Raw genomic sequence first — 22,451 nt, forward strand, 5'->3', positions numbered from 1 at the left:
AGAGTCCAGAAGAGGGCATCAGATGCCCTAGAACTGGAGTTCCAGGTGGATGTGATCTGCTCAATATGGGTGCTGTGGCTGAACTTGATCTTCTGCAAGAGCTGACCATGCTGGGGCTAATGAACAAGTTCTCCAGCCCCTGAAGTTCTATTTTTTGAATGAAAATCAAAAACCAGAATTTTCTTTGATGTGTTAGTGGTAAAGTTAATTAGTGTCTATGACTTACAGTGAAGTATAATTAAAATGACACTGAATTGTGAATTATAAGACAGAGTTATGTGTCTGAACTTCAAAGCTTGTTTGCTCTTTGACCTTGGGTAAGAGCCTCTCAGCCTCACATAGCCATTGAAATGTGTGGCTAAAATCACACCTTACCTTCCTGCATCTTCATTGTTAAGATGAGATAGCATGTGAGAGAAATGGCTTGGCAGCTCAGAGATGTTGCTATTGTGATTAACAGTGCACACCAGTCACTGTGTTAATTGTATAATTCTTCTGTTGGTTTTGTGGTGTAGGCAACATGAGTACTGTAGCTTTACAGATGAGAGAGAGAAATGGGGGGGGGGGTAAGGCACTTTGGTGAGTGGGAAGGGCAAGCTTTGAATTGAGGACAGACAGTTGAATATAAGCTCATAAACACACAAATTTAATCATCCATCTGAACAATATTGCTATGTAGTCTTCTGTGTGAATTGCCGAGGCAGGAAAAGCATAATTCTCCTTATTAATACTCCTGAATTCTAAGCATGAAGCATGAAGGAAACAATGCTTGTTTTCTTTCATTTTTTTTTTGTTGTTGTTTTGTTTTCTAAGAATGGACTTTCGAGTCCTAACCATCCAAATGTTTTCTTTTCCCAGAATTTAATTGTCCTGAACCCGCTCACAGTGACAGAGGAAGAAATAAGACCATCACTAGAGAAACGCCTAGAAGCCATCATCAGTGGAGCTGCACTATTGGCTGACTCTTCCTGCACCAGGGACATCCACAGAGAACGGATCATCGCTGAGTGCAATGCCATCCGCCAGGCTCTCCAGGACCTGCTGTCCGAGTACATGAACAATGTAGGTGACTGGTTTCTTCTCCTTGCATCATCTTGGGATCATTTTGAGCATTTGCTGGACTGCTTTTCTGTACGAAATGTAGTCACTTACAAAGGAGTAAGTGATTTTATGGAAACTGACATTGAGAATGAGTTCTTGAGTTTTTTTTCAGGACGACGTATAATTTGGGGAGTTTGGAGGGTTGAAGTCAGAACCAGAGAAGTATTTGTTTGTTGTTGGTTGGTTGTAGAAGAACCTAAATCTCAGTTGGAGAGGCAGGATTGAAGTAACAAAACAAGCACTGCACATTAATTTAGAGGCTTGGAAGAAGATAGAGTGGTAAGTTGGTTGGAGTAGAGTTGTCAATGAAGGGTACTTGAAGTTAGAACTCAGATTGTAGAAGTTATGTGACGTGGAGATCTGGAGCTCTATTTGAAGGGATAAAAAGCCCAGGATGATTGCATAGCAGTTTGTCTTCTCCAAATGAGACATGGTGCTATAAATTTCCCTGCTTGAGGGAGTGCTCAGAAAGTTTGGAAAAAGTATTTGTTTCAAGGTCTATTTTGTTTGATTCTGTGCTATACATATATCCATTTGATGGCACATCTGTCATCACTATTCACTTTAGGTATCAGTGCCATTGCTAAAACAGACAAGATCTCAGGTCACCTTGCTATACAGCCATCCCTGTGTATCCATGGATTTGCTCTGTGATTTTAACTCCTTATTATAGCCAACTGTTGACTGGAGTAATTACATGGAAAATTAAAAAAAAAAGCTTATGTTTTAGAATAACTTTAGTACAGTATATTATTATTATTCAATACAATTTGTTATTTATTTTTTTCTACTGTTCTTAAAGAGAACTAATTGGATTGTAGAAATGACAGATGTAAGGTAGGACTCAAGAATCTTTGCACGAACTGTGCTTACCTCAATAAAATTTAAGGGTCCTATGTCTAGTACAGTTGCTAGCCTACATCTGATGGAAACATGGAGTTGTCAGGTAGCATGGATACAGACTGAAATTCAGACACACAGCACAGGTAAGGTTCATTGGGATATTCCCCCAGGAGATTTTGTGATGTATAAGCTCAATGGGACTCTTCATCAACTTAGAATTCTGGAGGAGGGAGACCTTCAGGGTAGCGCTGGATGAAGACAGGACAACAGAGTTGCCTTCTCTGTAGCTATCAGTCATTGGTTATGGGTCATTCCTGTGAGCATGAGTGTTTTGCAACTGAGGCTAGACCCTGTTGAGGGACAGAGATGCCAGCCATAAGGACCCTGCCTTAGCAACTAGTTATTTGGCCTCTGAGAGCCTTTAATTTATTGTTGGGAATTCTGGGATAACAAACTCTGCCATTCAAACTGATATTCTTCTGAGAGAGGGAATATTCATTAAAATAATTAACAGGCTTAATTGTCCTACAAGAGGTCCTAAGCAAACTGTGTCATATGGTCATCTAGAAATTATGTGACTTTCTATGGATTATACATACAATGATACATATAGAGGACTTTCAGAGACATTTCACACTTTTTTTTTCACTGACGGATTCTGTACTAGCCAAGAGAGATAGCTAGCTAAAATTTATTTTAGTTTAAAGTTTTAGAGTTTAAAGTTGCTAGAGATACAACTTCTGATCACAGACAATGTTCTGTGGAACTGATGGTTTCCAGATCAGGAAAAATTAACATCTTGATTGTCAAGGGATCAGCCAAAGCAATAAGTAAAATGAAAATGATAAAGGGAAACTATATAGTTGGGATGTATTGAAAACAAGTAAGAAAATAAAATTTAAAAAAAGAAGCTGTAGTGATGCTAAGTGCTGATAGTATAGCCCTCAGAGGAGGGTGACTCATTCCAGGGGAAGAGGACCACAGGCCTCACAGATGAGAGCATGCTTCTGCTAGCTCCAAAGGATGAATAGGAACCTGGTGTACAGCTGATATAGCCTCCACAAAGGTACAATGGCAGGAATCATGGTGATTGATGTGGGATGTGCCTAGTTAGGTGAGGAAGAAGGGAAGGCCAGACGTGAAGTCAGGTACTGCTAAATGCCAAATGTTGTTTTCCCTAATATTTGATTGAACATAGTTTGCTCATTTTTAAAAGAACTCAAGCTTCGATTTAAGTCCATTTCTCTTTAGTAGTGACTCATAATACTTGGCTTCTACTCTGTTTTAGGATGTTCCCTTTCAGAATATAAAATTTCTGGGGTGTAGGACCCAAGATAATATGATGAATTAACAGCCAGGGAGATAGTTTGCAGATAAAACCTGGCTGGCTGAGTTTCCAGCAAAATCCAGCATGAGCTGCCGGTTCTGTGTTTGCTTCACTCTCTTGCATCCTTTCAGAACTGCAAGAGCCAATAAAATAGCTGTTGCTTTCAGCCACTAGGTTTTACACATTGGTGATCACCAGAACACTACAGAACTTGGTATGTAGTAACTTGACTTTGCAAAGAACATAGAAGATGGGGAGCATCTTAATACCAGATGTAAGGCACAGCCTAGAAGGTATGGAGACAGACTCACCTGATAATCACAGAGATTGATTATAGAGCTGAAAACAGTAATCAAAACTATGTAGAAATTAATATATATAGGTTTAGTTGCTTTTCATAATTTTATATTCTTTAAATCCTTGTTTAAAATGAGCCATGATTGAGACTGGAGTGGGTGAGCCTTACTTAACTATAAGAAGTCAGAGTCCAAGATCAGGTATGGAAAAAGAAGAGCCTAGATGAGTTGTGCTCACACACATTTAAAAGTTTGAGCACATATGTACTGCACTCAGGCAATAGCGATAGCTGTCACTGCTTTTGAAAAAGTACTTTTCCAGGTGATCCACCATTGATAATTCCTAAATATGTATGTTGATTGGTTGTTCTCTTCAGTGGTACTGAATCAGAAGCAGTAACTACCAAGTGAGTATAATTCATGCTGCAGCATGGCCATAGGGAAGTATCCATTTAGCCCATCTTGCTTACTAGACTCCCTCCTCCCTAAGCAATAAGAATCTGAATCTTAGTATTGTCAGAGGTTCAGAAAAAAAAAAAGAATATGCAAAGAAAACATGAGAAGTTTGGCAAATGCCCTGCATTTTGAAAGAGAAGAATAATTATTCTTTTGTTTGGTGCAAAATAGATGTGATAATCACTATTTTTGATGATTATTCTGTGTTTTTGAAAACAGAAGCTGGCCCTGATTTTGCCATTCTTTTAGCAATATTGACTGCTTGTGTTATTTTTTTTTCTGGCTTTGACATAGAACCTAGAACTCTTAAATACTCATAAACTAGATCTACTGGGGGGCTATTTTTATTTTACATTCTGCTGTTCAAGTCCACTGGAAAGAGTTTCACTCCTTATTTTATGTAATTTTGGTATCCGAGGAATGCCTCTCAAAAGCTAAGATTAAAAAATGGTAATCTTTGAATTTTATAAAAATAGTGCAGGGAATTTTTCATGTTAGTCACATTTTGTTCACTGCATTCAGATCTCAAATCTAAGAACATGATATACTGATGTAATGACATACTGATGTATATGATGAGAGAAAACATTTAGTTCTTTACCAAAGACATTGGTCTTTCTCCCCTTTCTGTTGTGCCCATGCCTGGCTTTGTATAAAGGGGATACTGGTTTCAAACATGGTTTGTGATGTTCCGTTTTGTTATGGGAGACTGAGGCTTGGTTTGCGGTATTCCTAAAACGCTTGGTAGTTAGTATTCATCAATGGAAGTATTGGCTTCCCGGGTCTTCTTTCCTCTGAGTTTTTGATGAATAAGTTAGTCTCCTTGCCAGGTGTAGATTTGTTGAAGTTTTCTGTTTTCCACATGATTAATTTAGGGGAGGTTGATAGTTTCAAGGACTTTTCTCATTTGTTTTATAGACCATTCATACATATGAAATTATCAGTAGTCTGTTATAATCCTTTTATTTTCTGTGTGTATTATCTTGCTACATCTTCTCTAGTTTTCTACTTTAAGTATTTAAGCCCCTTGCCCAGTCTTGGTAACAACTTATCAATGCTTATCTTAAATAAATTTATCATTGTTTCATTAAATCATTTTTCCTTTTTGGATTTTATTTTTATCATGATTATTTTGATTTTAATTTCTGTTTCCAGTTTTTCTTTGTGTGTGTATGTGTATGTGTGCGCGCGCGCATGTGTGTTGTGTGTGTATGTGATGTAGACTGATTGGTATTTTTCTTTTTCCTTTTCTTTTTTAAAAAAAGTTATATAGTACATTTTTTATTTTACATATTGATCCCAGTTCCCTCTTCCTCCCTCCATACCTTCCTCCTTCCATCCATCCCAGACTACCCTTCCATTCCATTCCCTTCCAAACTTCACAGGGAGGGTGATTCCTTCCAGGAGGGGTCAACAAGATCATTTGGAGTAGGGACAAGGCCCTCCCTCATGCTTATAGGTTAAGGGAATGTGCTCCCAAAGTCATTTTGTGCACCAGGGATCAATCCTGGTTCCACTGTCAGAGGTCCCTTAGACTGCCCAGGCCTTCTAACTAAGACCCATGTTCAGGGGGGTCTGAGTAGATCCAATGCTGGTTTCCCAGCTCTCAGTCTGGGGATCCACAAGCTCTCCCTTGTAGGTCAGATATCTCTGTGGGTTTCTGTAGCTTGGTATTGTCTTCCCTCTCTGCATCTGGAATCCAGATTGGCTCAATGTTTAGTTGTGGGTGTCTGCTTCTGTTTCCATCATCTACTAGTTGAGGGTTCTATGATGGTGGATAAGTTAGTCATCAATGTCATTATCAAGGAAGGACATTTATGGTAGCCTTTCCACTGTTGCTCAGATTGTTAGTTGGGGCCAGTCTTGTAGGTCTCTGGAAATTTCTCTAGAGTCAGTTTTCTCTTCAAACATTTAATGGCTCCTTCTTTTATGATGTCTCTCTCTCTCCTAGTTCCCTCTCTACTCACTGCCCCCCCCCCAACTTTCAATATGTTCAGAATATCTTGTTCCTTTCCTCTTCTGTATGAATCTCTGAGATTCCTCCTTGTATTCTAGTTTCTCTGGTGGTGTGAATTATAGACTGGTGATCCTTTGCTCTATGTCTAAAATCCCAATATGAGTGAGTACATACCATGATCCTCTTTTAGTGACTGGGTTACCTCATTCAGGTTGGTTTCTCCAAGATCCATCCATTTGCCTGTGAATTTCAAGATTCCATTCTTTTTTCTCACAGAGTAGTATTCCATTGTGTAAATGAGCCACATCTTCTTTATCCATTCTTCAATTGAGGGACATTTAGGTTGCTTCTTGGTTCTTGCTATTACAAATAATGCTGCAACGAACATAGTTGAACACATGTCTTTATTGCATGGATGTGGATCATTTGGGTATATGTCTAAGAGTGGGATTGCCAGGTCCTGTGGTAGACTGATTCCCACCATACTGATCTCCAAAATGGCTGTATAAGTTTGCATTCCCACCAGCAGTGGAAGAGTGTTCCCCTTTCTCTACATCCTCTCCAGCATAAATTGTCATTGGTGTTTCTAATTTTAGCCATTCTGGCAGGAGCGAGATGGTATCTCGGATTTGTTTTGATTTGCATTTCCCTGATAGCTAAAGATATTGAGCACCTTCTTAAGTGTCTTTTAGCCTTTTTGATTTCCTGTTTGAGAATTCTCTCTTCAGTTCTGTACCCCATTTTTTAAATAGTTGTTTGGTGCGTGGTGACTAGTTTCTTGAGTTCTTTGTATATTTTGGAGTTCAGCCCTCTATCAGATGTAGGGTTGGTGAAGATCTTTTCCCAGTCTGTGGGCTGCTGTTTAGTCTTATCAACTGTGTCCTTTGCCTTACAAAAGCTTCTCAGTTTGAAGAAGTCCCATCTACTAATTGTTGATCTCAGTGTCCATACTACTGGAATTACATTCAAGAAGTGCTCTCCTGTACTGTTTTTTTCAAGGGTACCTCCCACCTTTTCTTCTAAGAGGTTCAGTGTGGCTGGATTTATGTTGAGGTCTCTGATCCATTTGGACTTGAGTTTTGTGCATGGCGATAGACATGGGTCTGTCTGCAGTCTTCTACACAGCATCATCCAGTTGTGCCAGCACCATTTGTTGGAGATGCTTTCCTCTTTCCATTGTATAGTTTTAGCTATTTTGTCAAAAATCAGGTGTTTGTTGGTGTGTGGGTCAATATCAGGATTTTGATTCGATTCCATTGGTCTACCTGTCTATTTTTGTGCCAATACCAAGCTGTTTTCCGGACTATAGCTCTATAGTAGAGCTTGAAGTTGGAGATGTTGATGCCTCCTGAAGTTCCTTTATTGTACAAGGTTGTTTAGGCTATCCTGGGTCTTCTGTTTTTCCATATAAAGTTGATTATTATCCTTTCAAGGTCAGTGAAGAATTGTGCTGGGATTTTGATGGGAATTGCATTGAATCTGTAGATTGCTTCTGGCAAGAGTGCCATTTTTCTATGTTTATCCTACCTATCCAAGAGCATGGGAGATCTTTCCATTTTCTGGTATCTTCTTTAATTTCTTACTTTAAAGACACAAATTTCTTGCTGTATAGGTCTTTCACTTGTTTGGTAAGTGTTACCCCAAGATTCTATATGTTGTTTGTGGCTATTGTAAAGGGCGATGTTTCTCTGATTTCTTTCTAAGCCCCTTTGTCGTCTGTATATAGTAGAGCTAATGATTTTTTTTTTTTTTTTAGTTTATCTTCTATCTTGCTAGTTTGCTAGCAAGGTGTTCATCAGCTGTAGGAGTTCCCTGGTGGGTTTTTTGGGTCCCTTTTGTAAACTATTATATCATCTGCAAATAGTGACAATTTGACTTTTTCCTTTATAATTTGTATCCACTTGATCTCCTTTTGTTGTCTTATTGCTTTAGATAGAACTTCAAGTACAATATTGAAGAGGTATGGAGAGAGAGGGTAGCCTTTTCTTGTTCCTGATTTTAGAGGAATTGCCTTAAGCTTCTCTTCATTCTCTCCATTCAGTTTGATGTTGGCTGTTGGTTTACTGTATATTGCTTATACTATGTTTGGGCATGTTCCTGTTATCCCTGATTTTTCCAAGACCTTTATCATGAAAGGGTGCTAAATTTTGTCAACGGTTTTTTCAGCATTTACTGAGATGATCATGTGGTTTTTCTTTTTCATTTTGTTTATATGGTGGATCACATTGATAGATTTTCACATGTTGCCCCATTACTGCAACCCAGAGATGAAGCCTACTTGGTTATGGTGGATGATTTCTCTGATGTGTTCTTGGATTCGATCTGACAGTAGTTTATTGAGTATTTTGGCATCAATATTCATGAGGGATATTGGCCTGTAGTTCTCTTTCTTAGTTGTGTTTTTGTGTGGCTTGGGTACCAAAGTGATTGTGGCCTCAAAAAGAGTTTGGTAATGCATTTTCTGCTTCCATTGTGTGAAAGATTTGAGGAGTATTGGTATTACTCTTCTTTAAATTGCTATATTTCTGCTCTGAAGCCTTGTGGCCCTGGGCTTTTTTTGGTTGGTAGACTTTTGATGACTGTTTTTATTTCATTTGGGCTTTAGGTCTATTTAAGTTGATTATCTGTTCTTAATTTAATTTTGTTAAGTGATAGTTCTCCAGAAATTTCTCCATTTCCTTTGAATTTTCCAGTTTTGTGGAGTACAGGTTTTCAAAGTATGACCTGAAAATTGTCTGGATTTCCTCTGTGTCCCTTGTTATGTCCCTCTTTTTGTATTTGATTTTGTTAATTTGCATGTTCTCTCTCTGCTTTTTTGTTAGTTTGGATAAAGGTTTGTCTATCTTGTTAATTTTCTTGAAAAACCAACTCTTTGTTGCATTGATTTTTTGTATTGTTTTCTACTTTATTGATTTCAGCCCTCAAATTGATTATTACCTGGTGTCTACTCCTCCAGGGTGAGTTTGCTTCTTTTTGTTCTATGGCTTTCAGTTGTGCTGTTAATTCTCTAATGTGACTATCCTTTCTTTTCTTCATATGGACACTTAGTGCAATGAACTTCCCTCATAGTACTGCTTTCAAGGTGTCCCATAAGTTCGGGTATGTTGTATCCTCATTTCGTTGAATATTAGAAAGTCTTTAATTTCTTTCTTTATTTCTTCTTTGACCCAGGTATGGTGTAATTGCACATTGTTCACTTTCCATGAGTTTGTAGGGCTTCTGTGATTTGTGTTGTGGTTGAATTCCAACTTTAAAGCATGGTGGTCTGATAAGATGCACGGGACTATTTCAATTTTTTTTTATATATATATCTGTTGAGGTTAGTTATGGCGCCTAGTATCTGGTTGATTTTAGAGAAGGTTCCATGTGGAGTAGAGAAGAAGCTATATTCTTTTGTGTTCAGATGGAATGTTCTATAGATGTCTGTTAAATCCAATTGAGACATAACTTCTGGTAGTTCTTTTGTTTCTTTGTTAAGTTTCTGACCTGCCTAGCGGTGAGAGTGGGATGTTGTAGTCTCCCCTTTATAAGTGTGTGAGTTTTATGTGAGATTTGAGTTTTAGTAGCATTTCTTTTATGAATGTAGGTGTCTTTGTATTTGGGCCATAGATATTCAGAATTGAGACTTTGTGCTGATAGATTTCTCCTGTGATGAATGCAAAATGACTTTCTTCATCTTTTTTGATTGATTTTGGTTTGATGTCTAACTTGTTAGATATTAGGTTAGCTACACCTGCTTGCTTCTTGGGTCCATTTGTTTGGAAGATCTTTTCCAAACCATTTACCCTGAGGTAATGTCTATCTTTGAAGCTTATATGTGTTTCTTGTATGCAGCAGAGGATGGATTCTGTTTTCCTATCCATTGTTACCCTGTGTCTTTTTATAGATGAGTTAAGACCATTAATGTTGAGGAAAAGTAAGGACCAAATTATTTTTTTTATTTTTATTTTATCATTTTTATTTTATGTCCCCTCCCTCCCTTCCTCTTTACTTGTCTCTCCCCCTCACATGCACTCTGACTACTCTCCCCTCCCATCCCCCCCCAATTCCACATGTATGGTGATGCCATCCAGGAGGGGTCATCTAAATCTGTCAAGTCATTTGGAGTAGGGACTAAGACTTCTATCTCAAGGTTAAGGGAGTATCCCTCCGGGGGCGATGTGCCCACAAGGTCCTTTTGTGCACCAGGAATATATCCTGGTTCCACTGTCTGAAGTCCCTTAGACTGCTCATTCCTTCTTGCTGAGACTGATGTTTAGGGGTGTCTGAGTCAGTCCCATGCTGGATTCCCAGCTATCAGTCTGGGGGCCCGTTAGCTCTTCCTTTTTCAGGTCAGCTGTCTGTGTTTCTGCTGCCTGGTCTTGTCCTCCCTCTCTGCATCTGGATTCTAGTTTGACTCAGTGTTTAGTTGTTGGTGTTTTCTTCTGTACTAGATGAGGACTCCATGCTGATATGTTAGTTGTTGATCTCATACCAGGGAAGGGCATTTATGGTAGCCTTTCCACTGTTGCTGAAATTGTTAGCTAGAGTCAGTCTTGTAGGTCTCTGGACATTTCTTTGGTTCAGTTTTTTTCTTCAATCCTATAATGGATTCCTCTTTTATATCCTTTCTCTCTTTATATCCTTGCTCTCTCTCTTTTTTGTCTTCTGTTCCTCCCCTGAGTCAATTAGTCCCATGTACATTGCTCTCCTCCCCTTCTTTCTCTTAGTTCCCTCGCCACTTACTGCCCCTACCCACTCCCCATGTGCTCTGGAGAACTTGTTCCTTCCCCCTTTTGTGAGGGACCTTATCTGAGATTGTTAATTTTGCTTGCTTTAAATTTGTTGTTGGCGGTGCTATTGTGAATATCTTTGCCCTGCTTTATTATTTGGGTTCTGGTGAAGCAGGATTATCTGTTGCCTATGCCATTGTGAGTGTAGTTAACTTCCATTGGTTAGAATTTTCCTTCCATAACTTTCTGTGGGGCTGGATTTGTAGATAGGTGTTGTGAAAATCTGGCTTCGTCATTGAATATCTTCTTTTCTCTGTCTCCAATTATTGAGAATTTTGCTCAATATATAGTATATATAGTATAGTATAGTATAGTATAGTATAGTAACCTGGGCTGGCATCTGTGCACTCTTGGTACTTGTAGAAGAACATCTATCTAGGACCTTCTGGCCTTGAGAGTTCCCATGGAGAAGTCAGGTGTAATTTTGATAAGTGTGCATTTATTTGTTACCTGGCCTTTTTCCTTCGCTGCTCTTAATTTTCTTTATTCTGTATGTTAGGTGTTTTGATTATTATGTTTCAAGGGGTCTTTTTTCTTTGGTCCATTCTATTTGGTGTTCAATATGCTTCTTGTACTTTCGTAGGTATGTCCTTCTTCTGATTGGAAAAGTTTTCTTTAATGATTTTGTTGAGTATGTTTTCTGCCCCTTTGAGCTGGGCTTCTTTGCTTTCTTCTATGCCTATTATTCTTAAGTTTTGCCTTTTCACAGTGTCAGTGTCCCACATTTCCTGGATGCTTTGTGTTAAGGATTTGTTGGATTTAAGATTTTTGTTTTTGGTTGATGAATCTAATTCCTCTAATTTATCTTCAGTGCCTGAGATTTTCTCTTCCATCTCTTGTGTTCTGTTGGTCATGCATGCTTGCATCTGTAGTTTCTGATCATTTGCTCAGTTTTTCTATTTCCAGCATTCTCTTAGTATGTGTTTCCTTTATTGTCTCTATTTCAGTTTTCAAGTCTTGAACTGTTTGAGTTGTTTCCTTCACCAAAGTGTTTTAAATTATGTATCAAATGTATGTGTCTCTGTGCAAGTGGGGGCATTTGAAGAGTACTGAAGAGGACATTGGTCCCCCTCCCCCTGGAGCTGTTGTTACAGGAGATAGTGAGCTATAGGATTTGGGTGCTGGAAACTGAACTCAGAGATTCTCTGGGATGGAACTCAGATTCTGTAAGAACAGCAAGCACTCATAATTACTGAACCATCTTCCCTCTTTACGTCCTTCTCTCCTTCTAAAATTGTTCTGTTGATGAAAAGTTTGTTAGGTTGCCTTCATCCAGGAATACTTCCAAGTTTCTACTCATTAGTAAGGGTGCCTAATGAGCCTTCAGAACCCTGACCTGTGGAATACCAGAGCAGGGTATCTTATTTCCAAAAAGACATGTCCTATTGGTCATAGTCAATTTCAAGGTCTTGCTTCTTTGTCCAGCATAATCTTTCATATCTCTAAAACTGGGGAATAGGTTCATTCATGTCACCAGTTATCTGGTCTTCATTTTCTTGTCCATTCCCTTTTGTGCTGACACAAGTTCTTTGGAATGCTTTATGCATGACACTTAGCTATCCTTCATCTGTTTTCGTCTGCTTTGTATTATTTTGCTTTGGAATCAGAGACTGAAGGGATATGTTCTATGAAACAGCTGACAGGCAGAGTAAAAATCACACTGCTTTTCTGGGTTGTCAAAATGAAGGAATGCATCGAATACAGGACTGGAAGAAGCCAATAACAAAAGGGAGACAATGGCTAAAGCCGGCGAGCTGGATTCTATAATGAGAGATCAGAGCTATGTGATTTCTGCGGATGCCCATTTGGTGAAAAAAAAAAGTCATGAGTGTTTGGAGGGCTTTTCTTTTTCCCACAGTGCCTTGATTTAGCATTTGTAGTGCTAGTAACTCAAAGGTAAAGAAAACTCTTATTGGATTTGTAATCCAATGAGAAATACAACCCTCACACATGTGGCTGGCTTAATGACTCCTGCTGTGGTGGAACTGTGAGATGTTATCCATCTTTCCTCTGAAATATGAATTCTGCTTTAGTGGGATTCACTGTCCTTTAGGAGTTGGTGATAACACCTTAGGTCTGACAACTTTCTTTAAAAATCCCATTAATATATTTTAGGATGAAGGACAATGGACTGTAGGAGTTTTACATATTTATTTTTAGTAGCTAGTTGAAATTACATGTATAAATTTTATTCTTCTAAACTTATGAAATACTCATAAATTAAATGCTAGCTTGTATACATATATATATATATATACATATATATATATGCACATATAGCTTTACATACTTATATGTTTATTGTTATTTGAAAAATCAAGGTCCTTATATCAGGAATTCTAAGATTAGCTAATATTTAACCCAAACAATGATGTCTGTAACATTTTACCTTTCATTTTGAGAAGTATAATCTATTTGCATATTCCTCAACTTTCATATTGCACTTCCCTTCCTATCTTTAGTGGACAATAATAAAACATAAGATTTAAATATTTTCTAAACAGTTTCTAAGCAAGAATACTTTGAAAGTGAGACAGCCTTACACACTATGAGGGCATAAAATATAAAGAAATTTCATCTTTTGTAGTGACTTAATTAGTTTGATAAGAAAAACGGTATCTTGGTTTCAAGAAGATAAAGGCTACTTTATTCTATAGTTTAAGGTCAGAAGTGAGATAAAATCCAGATATGTCCTTTTAATTCAAATAATTGTGTTCTCAGCATCCAAAGTGAGGTTGGAAAAATCATAGCTGCCTAAGGATGATGGGTTTAAGTTCAGACTGATAGCGATTTTCTCTATATCAAAGAAAATGTCCCTCCCTCCTTTCTTTCTTCCTTCTTATATTCATTTCTTCCCTTCCTTCTTCATTTCCTTTTTTGTGATATACAGTTTTCCACTTTGGACAAAGGAATATTGAACCACCTGGCCAGGTTGTTGTGACAATGGCACACAAACACATGTTCAGCACATGTGTACATGGTATACTGTTCAGATCAGGGTAGACACAGTTGATTGTTTACTGGGGTTAAAGCCTGCAAGGGTCTTTATTCTGCAGCAGCACACAACATCTTCTCTTGCCTAGCTGACTTAATTCCTATGGGTCAGCATTTCCTTGTTCTCCCGTTCTTTTGCTCTCCCACTGTCAGCCCACCACTGTTAATTTTTTTTAACTTCTATGAGATCATCTTTTTATGGCTGACCTGTGAGATCATGAAAAGTATTTATCTTTACCCTTTTATCAGTAGGTTCTATTCCTTAGGCATTGTGAACAGTAATACTGCAGACATGGTAGTTAGATGGCCCTTTCATGGTTTTACTTGTTTATTGTTGGTATATATGTTATGTTTATTGTTGGTATATACGTTAACTCAAGGTAGCTGTTTTTAAAATGTTTATATGAGTTTCTACAGTGTTTTTCATAATGGCTGTACTAATTTATATCCTTGCCAGCAATATACAAGACTAATTTATAGTCTTCACATATTCACTAATACTTGTCTTTAGTCTTTAGTAAGTGTTCTTACTGCAGTGAGGTGATGTCATTGGGGTTTTGATTCACATTTCTCTGATTAGTAATGTTGAATATTTTTCTATATACCTTTAGGCTCTATATGTCTGTCTATCTATCTATCTATCTATCTATCTATCTATCTATCTATCTATCTATCTATTTATCTACCTACCTACCTACCTATCAACTGACTCTCTAACCATCTATCTACCCACCTACCTATTATCTACCTAGCACAGGTTGTACTTAAACCCACTATGTGCTCCAGATTAGCCTAAGACTCCTAACCATCTCTGCTGGAATTACAGGTATATGCTACTACTACACTGAACAATTTTATGTATCCCTTTGAGAAATGTCTATTTTGGTACATTACTACTTTCTGTTTGGATTACATGGGCATGGGCTTTGACTTTTTACTATTGAGTTTTTCCAAGTTCTTATACATTCTTATACAATACTTCCTTTCAGCAAGTAGTTTGGAAGTATTTTCTCCAGTGTAGGTGTATAGGGTGTGTGTTATATTTGTGATGCAAACACCATATATTCCCTTTGCTTTGTTTCTTATGGTGTTGGAGTCTCACCCAAAACAATGCTCACTGATTCCAATGCTCTGAAGTTCTTTGTTATTTTCTTTTAGTAGCTTAGCAATTTCAGGTCTTAACTTCAATCCATTTGGAGTTCATTTTTGTAACTGGTAATTGTTCAGGGTATAATTTTATATTTCTGAATAAGGGTATTCATTTGTGGAAGACACCATCTTTCCCCACTGTACCTTTTTAGCACTTTTGACAGCAACAACAGCAAAAAAAATCCTTGGGTGTTGATGTGTGGGTTTGCCTTTCTTTACGCTACAACGGAACATCGGAATAGAGTTTTACATACTCAGATGAAAGTTAGAGAAGAAAGCAAAAATGATTTTTGAAGATTAAAAAAAATCCCCAACTTTTTTGTGTTCCTTATAGTACAGTGGTTTCTGGGGAAAATATTCAAAGATAGGTTGTGTAAACAGTAGAAATATTAGGAAAGAAATCCTTCTTTGAAATCAGATCTTGAAAAGGTTAAAAAATGCCATTTTGAAGTTTAGAAAGTTTGAAACCATATTTGTGTTTTGAAAACAAAAAGCTAGCCATTTGAACATATATATCCTAATATATGTCAGAAAATCTATCAGCTACTGAAGAAAAACAAAGAACCTGGTAGGGCCTGTTACTAGATATTTGTTTGTATATATACATATATATATATATATATACATATATATATATGCGTATATATATATATGTATATATATATATATTAAATGGCACTCATATAGAGTGAAGGCAAAGGGTTCCAAGTAAACATGACAAATATGCTAACTCTAATATATGATTGCCTCTTCATGTATCTCCATGATTTTGAATTTTCAGATAGTGAAATCTACTGATAATCACTGTATCAACCTTTGTGCTTGGTGTTCGTAAAACTCACCATAAAACTCAGAAGTCTGACATGAAGCATTGTTTAGAAAAGATACTGGTATGGCTACTGAGAATGTATAATGACCTCTTCCCAGATATTATTGTGAATGACTTTAACTTCATTATTTTTTTCTGGTTCAAGAGCTCATATTGGTATAATAGATACATTTTCCTTTGGAAAAACTATGAGATGATTGTTAACATGATCTTTATGGAATTCAGTCATATTTTGCCCCTCAAATAAATTATCTATTTCCTTTTTAGTCAAGTAACCAGTATAAAGTTGTATTCTGGTTAAAGCTAACATCTTGCCAACCTATTTATTTTTGTTCACTGAAAAAAATTACTTTTATTTGTGTATGTTTGTTGTCCATGTACATGCCACCTGTGTGCTGTGTACATGCTGCCCATATGCTGTCTGTGTACATGCCACCTGTGTGCAGGTGTAATAGGAGGCTAGAAGAGGGCATTACATCCACTGAAACTGAAGCTGGAGTTACAGGTAGTTGTGAGTTGCAAGATACAAGCTGAGGTATCTCTTCAGCCCTGATGGGTACTCATTTTTGTATACAGTCATTTCAAATGAGTGTATTTCAGACAGGTTAAATATAGATAGTGAAGAAACATTACAAGTCAAAACTCCATAGCATTTCCAAGTATGCATTTAAATATAAGGTTAGCTGGTTGAAAAGTTTAGTTATTAAAATAGTTTTGTCTTGAGATTATGTAACATTAAACTCTGGAAATATGGGAGGAAGTCCACACACAATACCACCACCACCACCAAATCCAAAACAAACAAGAATTAACAATCAATGGTATTTAATATCCTTCAATATTAATGGTCTTAACTCACCTATAAAAAGACATAGGCTTTCCTCTTTCTGTGCAGCATAGCAGTCTAATTGAGGTGAGGCCAGTGCACTGCAGCCATGACAGAGGCTGATGTGAATCCAAAGGCCCATCCCCTCACAGATGCCCACCTCACCAAGAAACTTTGGAGAGGAGCCAATAAAGCTATCAAAATCCTCAACAGGGGCATCTCTGAGTTCATTGTGATGGCAGCAGATGCTGAGCCCTTGCAGATCATCTGGCACCTCCCATTACTGTATGAAGACAAGAATGTCCCCTATGTATTTGTTTGCTCCAAGCAGGCCCTAAGAGGGGCCTGTGGGGTACCCAGACCAGTAGTACTTTTACCATAAAAGAAGGCTTCAGCTAAATCAGTAGATCCAGTCATTCAGCAGTCCATTGAAATGCTCTTGGTGCAGGCCTGTGCCCTCTGCCCTTTCCTGTCTGTCCCCATCCTACTTGTGTATCATATTGTCTGTTAGCATGTAGTGTTTCAGCCAGTTTCTATTATAAATACTGTATTATTATATTTGGTTTTTGTATTTTTATTGTCTTACAGGGTTGTTTTGTCCTCATCTTCTCTTCTACTATTTTTTCATCTAAAAAAAAAGTGGCATTCTGCCTCTCATCTATCTTAGGTATCAAGCCAAGGATAGAGTATACTTTTATCTTTGAACTCATTTCCCTGTGCAGGGTAAGATGATGTTAACACTGGTCCCCTTATGACTTTTCATACAAAATCTCCATAAGTATTACCATGATTGAAGATCTTTCTTTGGGTAGGAGTCCTCCCTCCTACCATCATTTAAAGAGGAAATTTGATAATATTAAACCTATGTCTAAGTGCCATTTATTAATGTGCTTTTGATATGTGTAACCTTTTATTCTCACCCCACCACCTACTGAGGGAATGGTCTGCAGACTCATGAGCAGCCTGGGTGAGTTTGACTGCTTGGATCTCAAAGAGTAGCAAGGAAAAAATAGTCAGTCAATTCATTCTGGAATAAAGGATTTTAGGGCTGGAGCTTACAGCAGAGTCAATGCTGTCCTTGGTTGAATGGGGATTTCTTGTGCAGCTTTGGAAGCCCTTATCCTTTTCCTCCCACAACATGGGTCAAATGTATTCTCTATCACATGAAGAAAGTGAAAATAATGTTCATATTTCATTAAAAAAAAAAGACACAGGCTAACAGAATGGATATGAAGACAGAGTCTATCCTTCTGCTACATACAAGAAACACACCTCAACTTCAAAGACAGATCATTACCTCAGAGTTAAGGGTTGGGAAAAGATTTTCCAATCAAATGGACCCAAGAAGCAAGCAGGTATAGCAATTCTAATATCTAACCAATTAAACTTTAAACTAAAGTCAATTAAAAGAGCTGAAGAAGGTAATTTCTTATTTATCATAGGAGAAAACCATCAAGATGAAATCTCAATTCTGAACATCTGTGCCCCAAATACAGAGGCATCCACATTTGTAAAAGAAATATTACTGAAGCTCAAATCACACATAAAATCTCACAAACTTATAGTGGGAGATTTCAACACCCCACTCTCAAGTCCACTAGGCAGAAACTTAAGAAACAAAGGAACTAACAGAAGTTATGACCCAATTGGGTTTCACAGACATTTATAGAACATTCCATCCAGCGCCACATGGAACCTTCTCTAAAATCGACCACATACTCGGCAATATAGCAAACCTCAACAGGTTCAAAAAAATTGGAATAACCCCCTGTATCTTATCAGACCACTATGATTTAAAGTTAGAATTCAACAACACAAATTGTAGAAAATCTACAAACTCATGGAAATTGAACAATGTGCAATTGCACCATTCCTGGGTCAAGGAAGAAATAAAGAAATTAAAGGCCTCCTAGAATTCAATGAGAATGAAGACACACATACCTGAACTTATGGGACACTTTGAAAGCAGTGCTCAGAGGGAAGTTCATTGCATTAAATGTCCATATGAAGAAAATGGAGGATAGTGACATTAGAGAATTAACAGCACAACTGAAAGCCTTAGAACAAAATAAAGCAAACTCATCCCGGAGGAGTAGATAGATGCCAGGAAACAATCAGATTGAGGGCTGAAATCAATAAAGTAGGAACTAGGAAAACAATACAAAGAATCAGTGTAACAGAGTTGGTTCTTGGAGAGATCTGGGATAACAGGAACATACCTAAATATAATAAAAGCAATATACAGCAAACCAATAGCCAACATCAAACTAAATGGAGAGAAACTCAACATAATTTCTCTAAAATGAGAAACAAGACAAGCTTGTTCACTCTCTCCATATGGAGAAAATCTGGCACATTTATACAATGGAGTACTACTCAATGGAAAAGCAAAAAAACAATGGAATCTTGAAATTCTCAGGCAAATGGGTGGAAATAGAGGAAACCCTCCTGAGTGAGGTAACCCAGTCACAAAAAGACAAACAAGGTATGTACTCACTCATATATGGATTTTAGATATAGGCAAAGGATTATCAGCCTACAATCCACACCTCCAGAAAAGCAAGGAAAAGAGGACCCTAATAGGGACATACTAGGGCCCCCTGAGAAGGGGAAAGGTACAAGATCTCCTGAGAAAATTGAAAGCATGGGGAGAGGGGAGAAGGAGTTAGGAGAAAGAGAAGGGGAGAAGAGGTGAAGAGAGGGGACCACAAGGGAACAGGAAAATTGAGTCAGGGAAAGAATAGAGGAGAGCAAGAAAAGAGATTCCATAATAGAGGGAGCCATTATAGGTCTAAAGTGAAATCTGGCAGTAGGGAAAATGTTCAGAGATCTACAAGGATAACTCCAACTAAGAATCTAAGCAATAGTGGAGAGGCTACCTTAAATGCCCTTCCAGGATAATGAGATTGATGACTACCTTATATGCCATCCTAGAGCCTTCATCCAGTAGCTGATGGATGCAGAAGCAGACACTCACAGGTAAACACTAAGCCTAACTCCTAGAATCCATTTGCAGAGAAGGAGTAATGAGCAAAGGCTGGAGAAACCCACAGAAACAGCTCACCTGAACAAGGTGGGGGGGAGTTCATGGACTCCAGTCCAACAGCTGGGAAACCAGCAGAGGACTAATCCAGAATCCCTGAATGTAGGTGTGTGTTAGGAGGACCTGGCAGTCTTTTTGGCCTCTGATAGTGGATCAGTATTTATCCCTAGTATACAAATGGACTTTGGGAGCCCATTCCACATAGATGGATACTGTATTAGCCTACACACATGGGGGAGGGCCTAGGTCCTGGTCCAAATAACATGACAGACTTTGATGATCCCCTATGGCTTTACCCTCCCTGGGGAGCAAAAAGGTGATAGGAAAAGGGTTGGTGGTGGGTGGGAGGAGGGGGCAGTGAGGGAAGTGGGATTGACATGTAAAACAAAATAAAAAACAAATGAAAATAAACAAGACAAAACAAAAAATAAATCCATACCGAGAAGTTAAGTAAGGGGTATGCATTGCCTGTCTTTTGGCAAAGCCCTACTTAGAGTCTCCCATCCTGCATGTAAGCTCTGGGCTGCAGCTGACATTCCTTAGGATGACCTTGGTGTCTTTAGGCTGAGAATCGTCTTTGAGGTTACACAATCATCTGATGGGAATGTGGGTTTTAGGGAACTTTCTGAGCTGCAGCTGCAATTCCTTAGGATGACCTTAGTGTCTTTAGGCTGAGAATCGTCTTTGAGGTTACACAATCATCTTATGGGGGATGTGGGCTTTAGGGAACTTCTGTTTCCACACTGTGAGTTCCAGGACAATCAGGCCTCCACAGAGAAGCCCTAAAAAACCAGATCCCCCACCACAGAGAAACCCTCTTGGAAAACCTACCCTTCCAAATATGTGGAATCCTAAATTCTATGTACATATTATATGCTATATTTTCATTGCCAAATTACCACCTTCTTTAAAACAAGAAAACAACACAAAAATAAAAACAAAAACACAACCCATAAAGCCCCCAAATTAGTAAGCTACAAGAGTTGAAATGTCACCATATTTTATGTGTGTAAATTTAGTGGTGAACAAAAGCTGAAATTTTGTATGGACCAAGAGAGAGAGAAAGGAGGCAGGGAGAAGGGATGAGAAAGGATAAGGAAGAGAATAAAGGAGAGAGAAGAGGGAGAGGGGGAGAAAAAAGAAGAGGAGGAAGAGGAGAGAAATGAGCCAGAGAGAGAGAGAGAGAGAGAGAGAGAGAGAGAGAGAGAGAGAGAGAGAGAGTGGATGGTGGGGGACAGAGAGAAAATGACAAATATAGAGGGAAATGTACTCCTAAATTTGAAAGTCCCCGTATGCTGAAGGCTAGAACAAAGTGAAAACAGAGATAGCTTGCTTTTCTCATTTATCTCAATTTATTAAGGCCATTAACCTCCTGTGGTTTCATCCAGCAGGCCATTTGGAGAGCTGCTACTGTGTTTTGACCTGGGAGGCAAAGGGTACATCTTGTACTCTAGCACAGTGTTTATTTTACTTGGTTGACAAACACTGATAGAGTAGTTAGTGCCAGTTACTGTTTTGAGATCTTCGTACCTTCTTTAATTTTCAGCCATCCTATGTTTCTGACAAGGAAACCAAGGCACAGAGGGCCTTGTACAAAGTCCCCCGATGGATCTCAAGCTATGCAGGATGCCATCACTTAAGGCTTCATTCATGCAAGCATATTCGAATTATATTAAGGTGGTTCAAATTACAATGTAGTTAAAAATTGCAATCCAAGTCGGGCAGTGGTGGTGCATGCCTTTAATCCCAGTACACAGCTCGGAAAAAAAAAATAACAAAACCAAAACAAACAAACAAAAAATGCAATCCAATTGTTTACAAGTTGTGATTATTTTTCATTTATCAAGGAGAAAGTTTTAAATGCTGTAAGAGACAGATACATTGTGCACAAATTATAGCACACACTTTTCTTTCTGAAAATTTTGGATATCAGTTATTGATATTTATTTGGTGAAATGGCCTACTTACCTGAGCTTATAGCTCCCCAGTACCTAACCTTGAAAACATTTCTTTTAAATTATTCCAGTTCTTTGTTCAACAGAAGGAAGTTATTTGCCCCATAATTTGTTAAGTCTGACATGGTTACCAGCTGGAACAATTTTATTCTTCAGTATAGGACTATGAGAGGGTTATGTGTGTGGCTAATATACGCATGAACAGTGTTGTTTTTATTTTATATGAAAGCCCATCTAGATTCTCTAAGCAAAGAGAATCTAAGTGTACATAGCCTTGCATCTCTCTGTCTCTGTCCCAGAGATAGATATGTAGATATTTAGCATTCTTTGTTAGTTTAGAAAATTACCACTTAGTTTCCATGTACCTGTAGGTTACTTGCCGATGGAGCCAGTCAGTGTAACTTTGCAGTTCATGGAGGTCTATGCATGTAATTCATAGCATGGTATTAACATTTTAGTTTCTTAGCATCACATTGCTTCTCATATTGCTTTTTAGTCATTTAAACATTACTGTGTAACTTTAAGGGATTATTTGAGTAATGTATGTTGTGGGGTTCACTTTATAGATAGATTTATAGGTGATTCAACCCCATAGCCATTATAAATATAATATACAAGGACAATGAAGGCATTTTCCCCAAAGTACATATGACATTATCAAATATCAAGGCAGAATAAATGCTTACTATAGCAGTGACCCAAAACAGATATTAGAAATATTTACCAAATATCTGAATTTTTTAATAGGCTGTGACTTTTTATCCCTCCTATTACTGATAATTTAAGACTGGTGTGAAATGGAATCTTAAAGAAGTTTTAGTCTGCATTTTCATGGTGGCTGTTTAAACTTTCTAATGTGTTTTATGTATGTCAGTGCCATGCTGTTATTGAGGCTCTGTGATA

At 37.9% G+C, this 22,451-nt stretch overlaps 1 protein-coding gene across 1 annotated transcript in view; it reads left to right on the forward strand.

Annotated features, from left to right (window-relative positions):
* Ctnna3 (catenin alpha 3) overlaps window positions 1-22,451 on the forward strand; it is a 1,153,843-nt gene that overhangs the window by 34,887 nt on the left and 1,096,505 nt on the right. The window contains exon 2 of the mRNA XM_051186834.1: window positions 859-1,062. Coding sequence (XP_051042791.1) covers window positions 859-1,062 — 204 coding nt within the window. The remainder of the gene's footprint in view (window positions 1-858; window positions 1,063-22,451) is intronic.

This window comes from Phodopus roborovskii, unplaced genomic scaffold (assembly GCF_943737965.1).
Source record: "Phodopus roborovskii unplaced genomic scaffold, PHOROB, whole genome shotgun sequence".
Taxonomy (NCBI): Eukaryota; Metazoa; Chordata; class Mammalia; order Rodentia; family Cricetidae; genus Phodopus; species Phodopus roborovskii.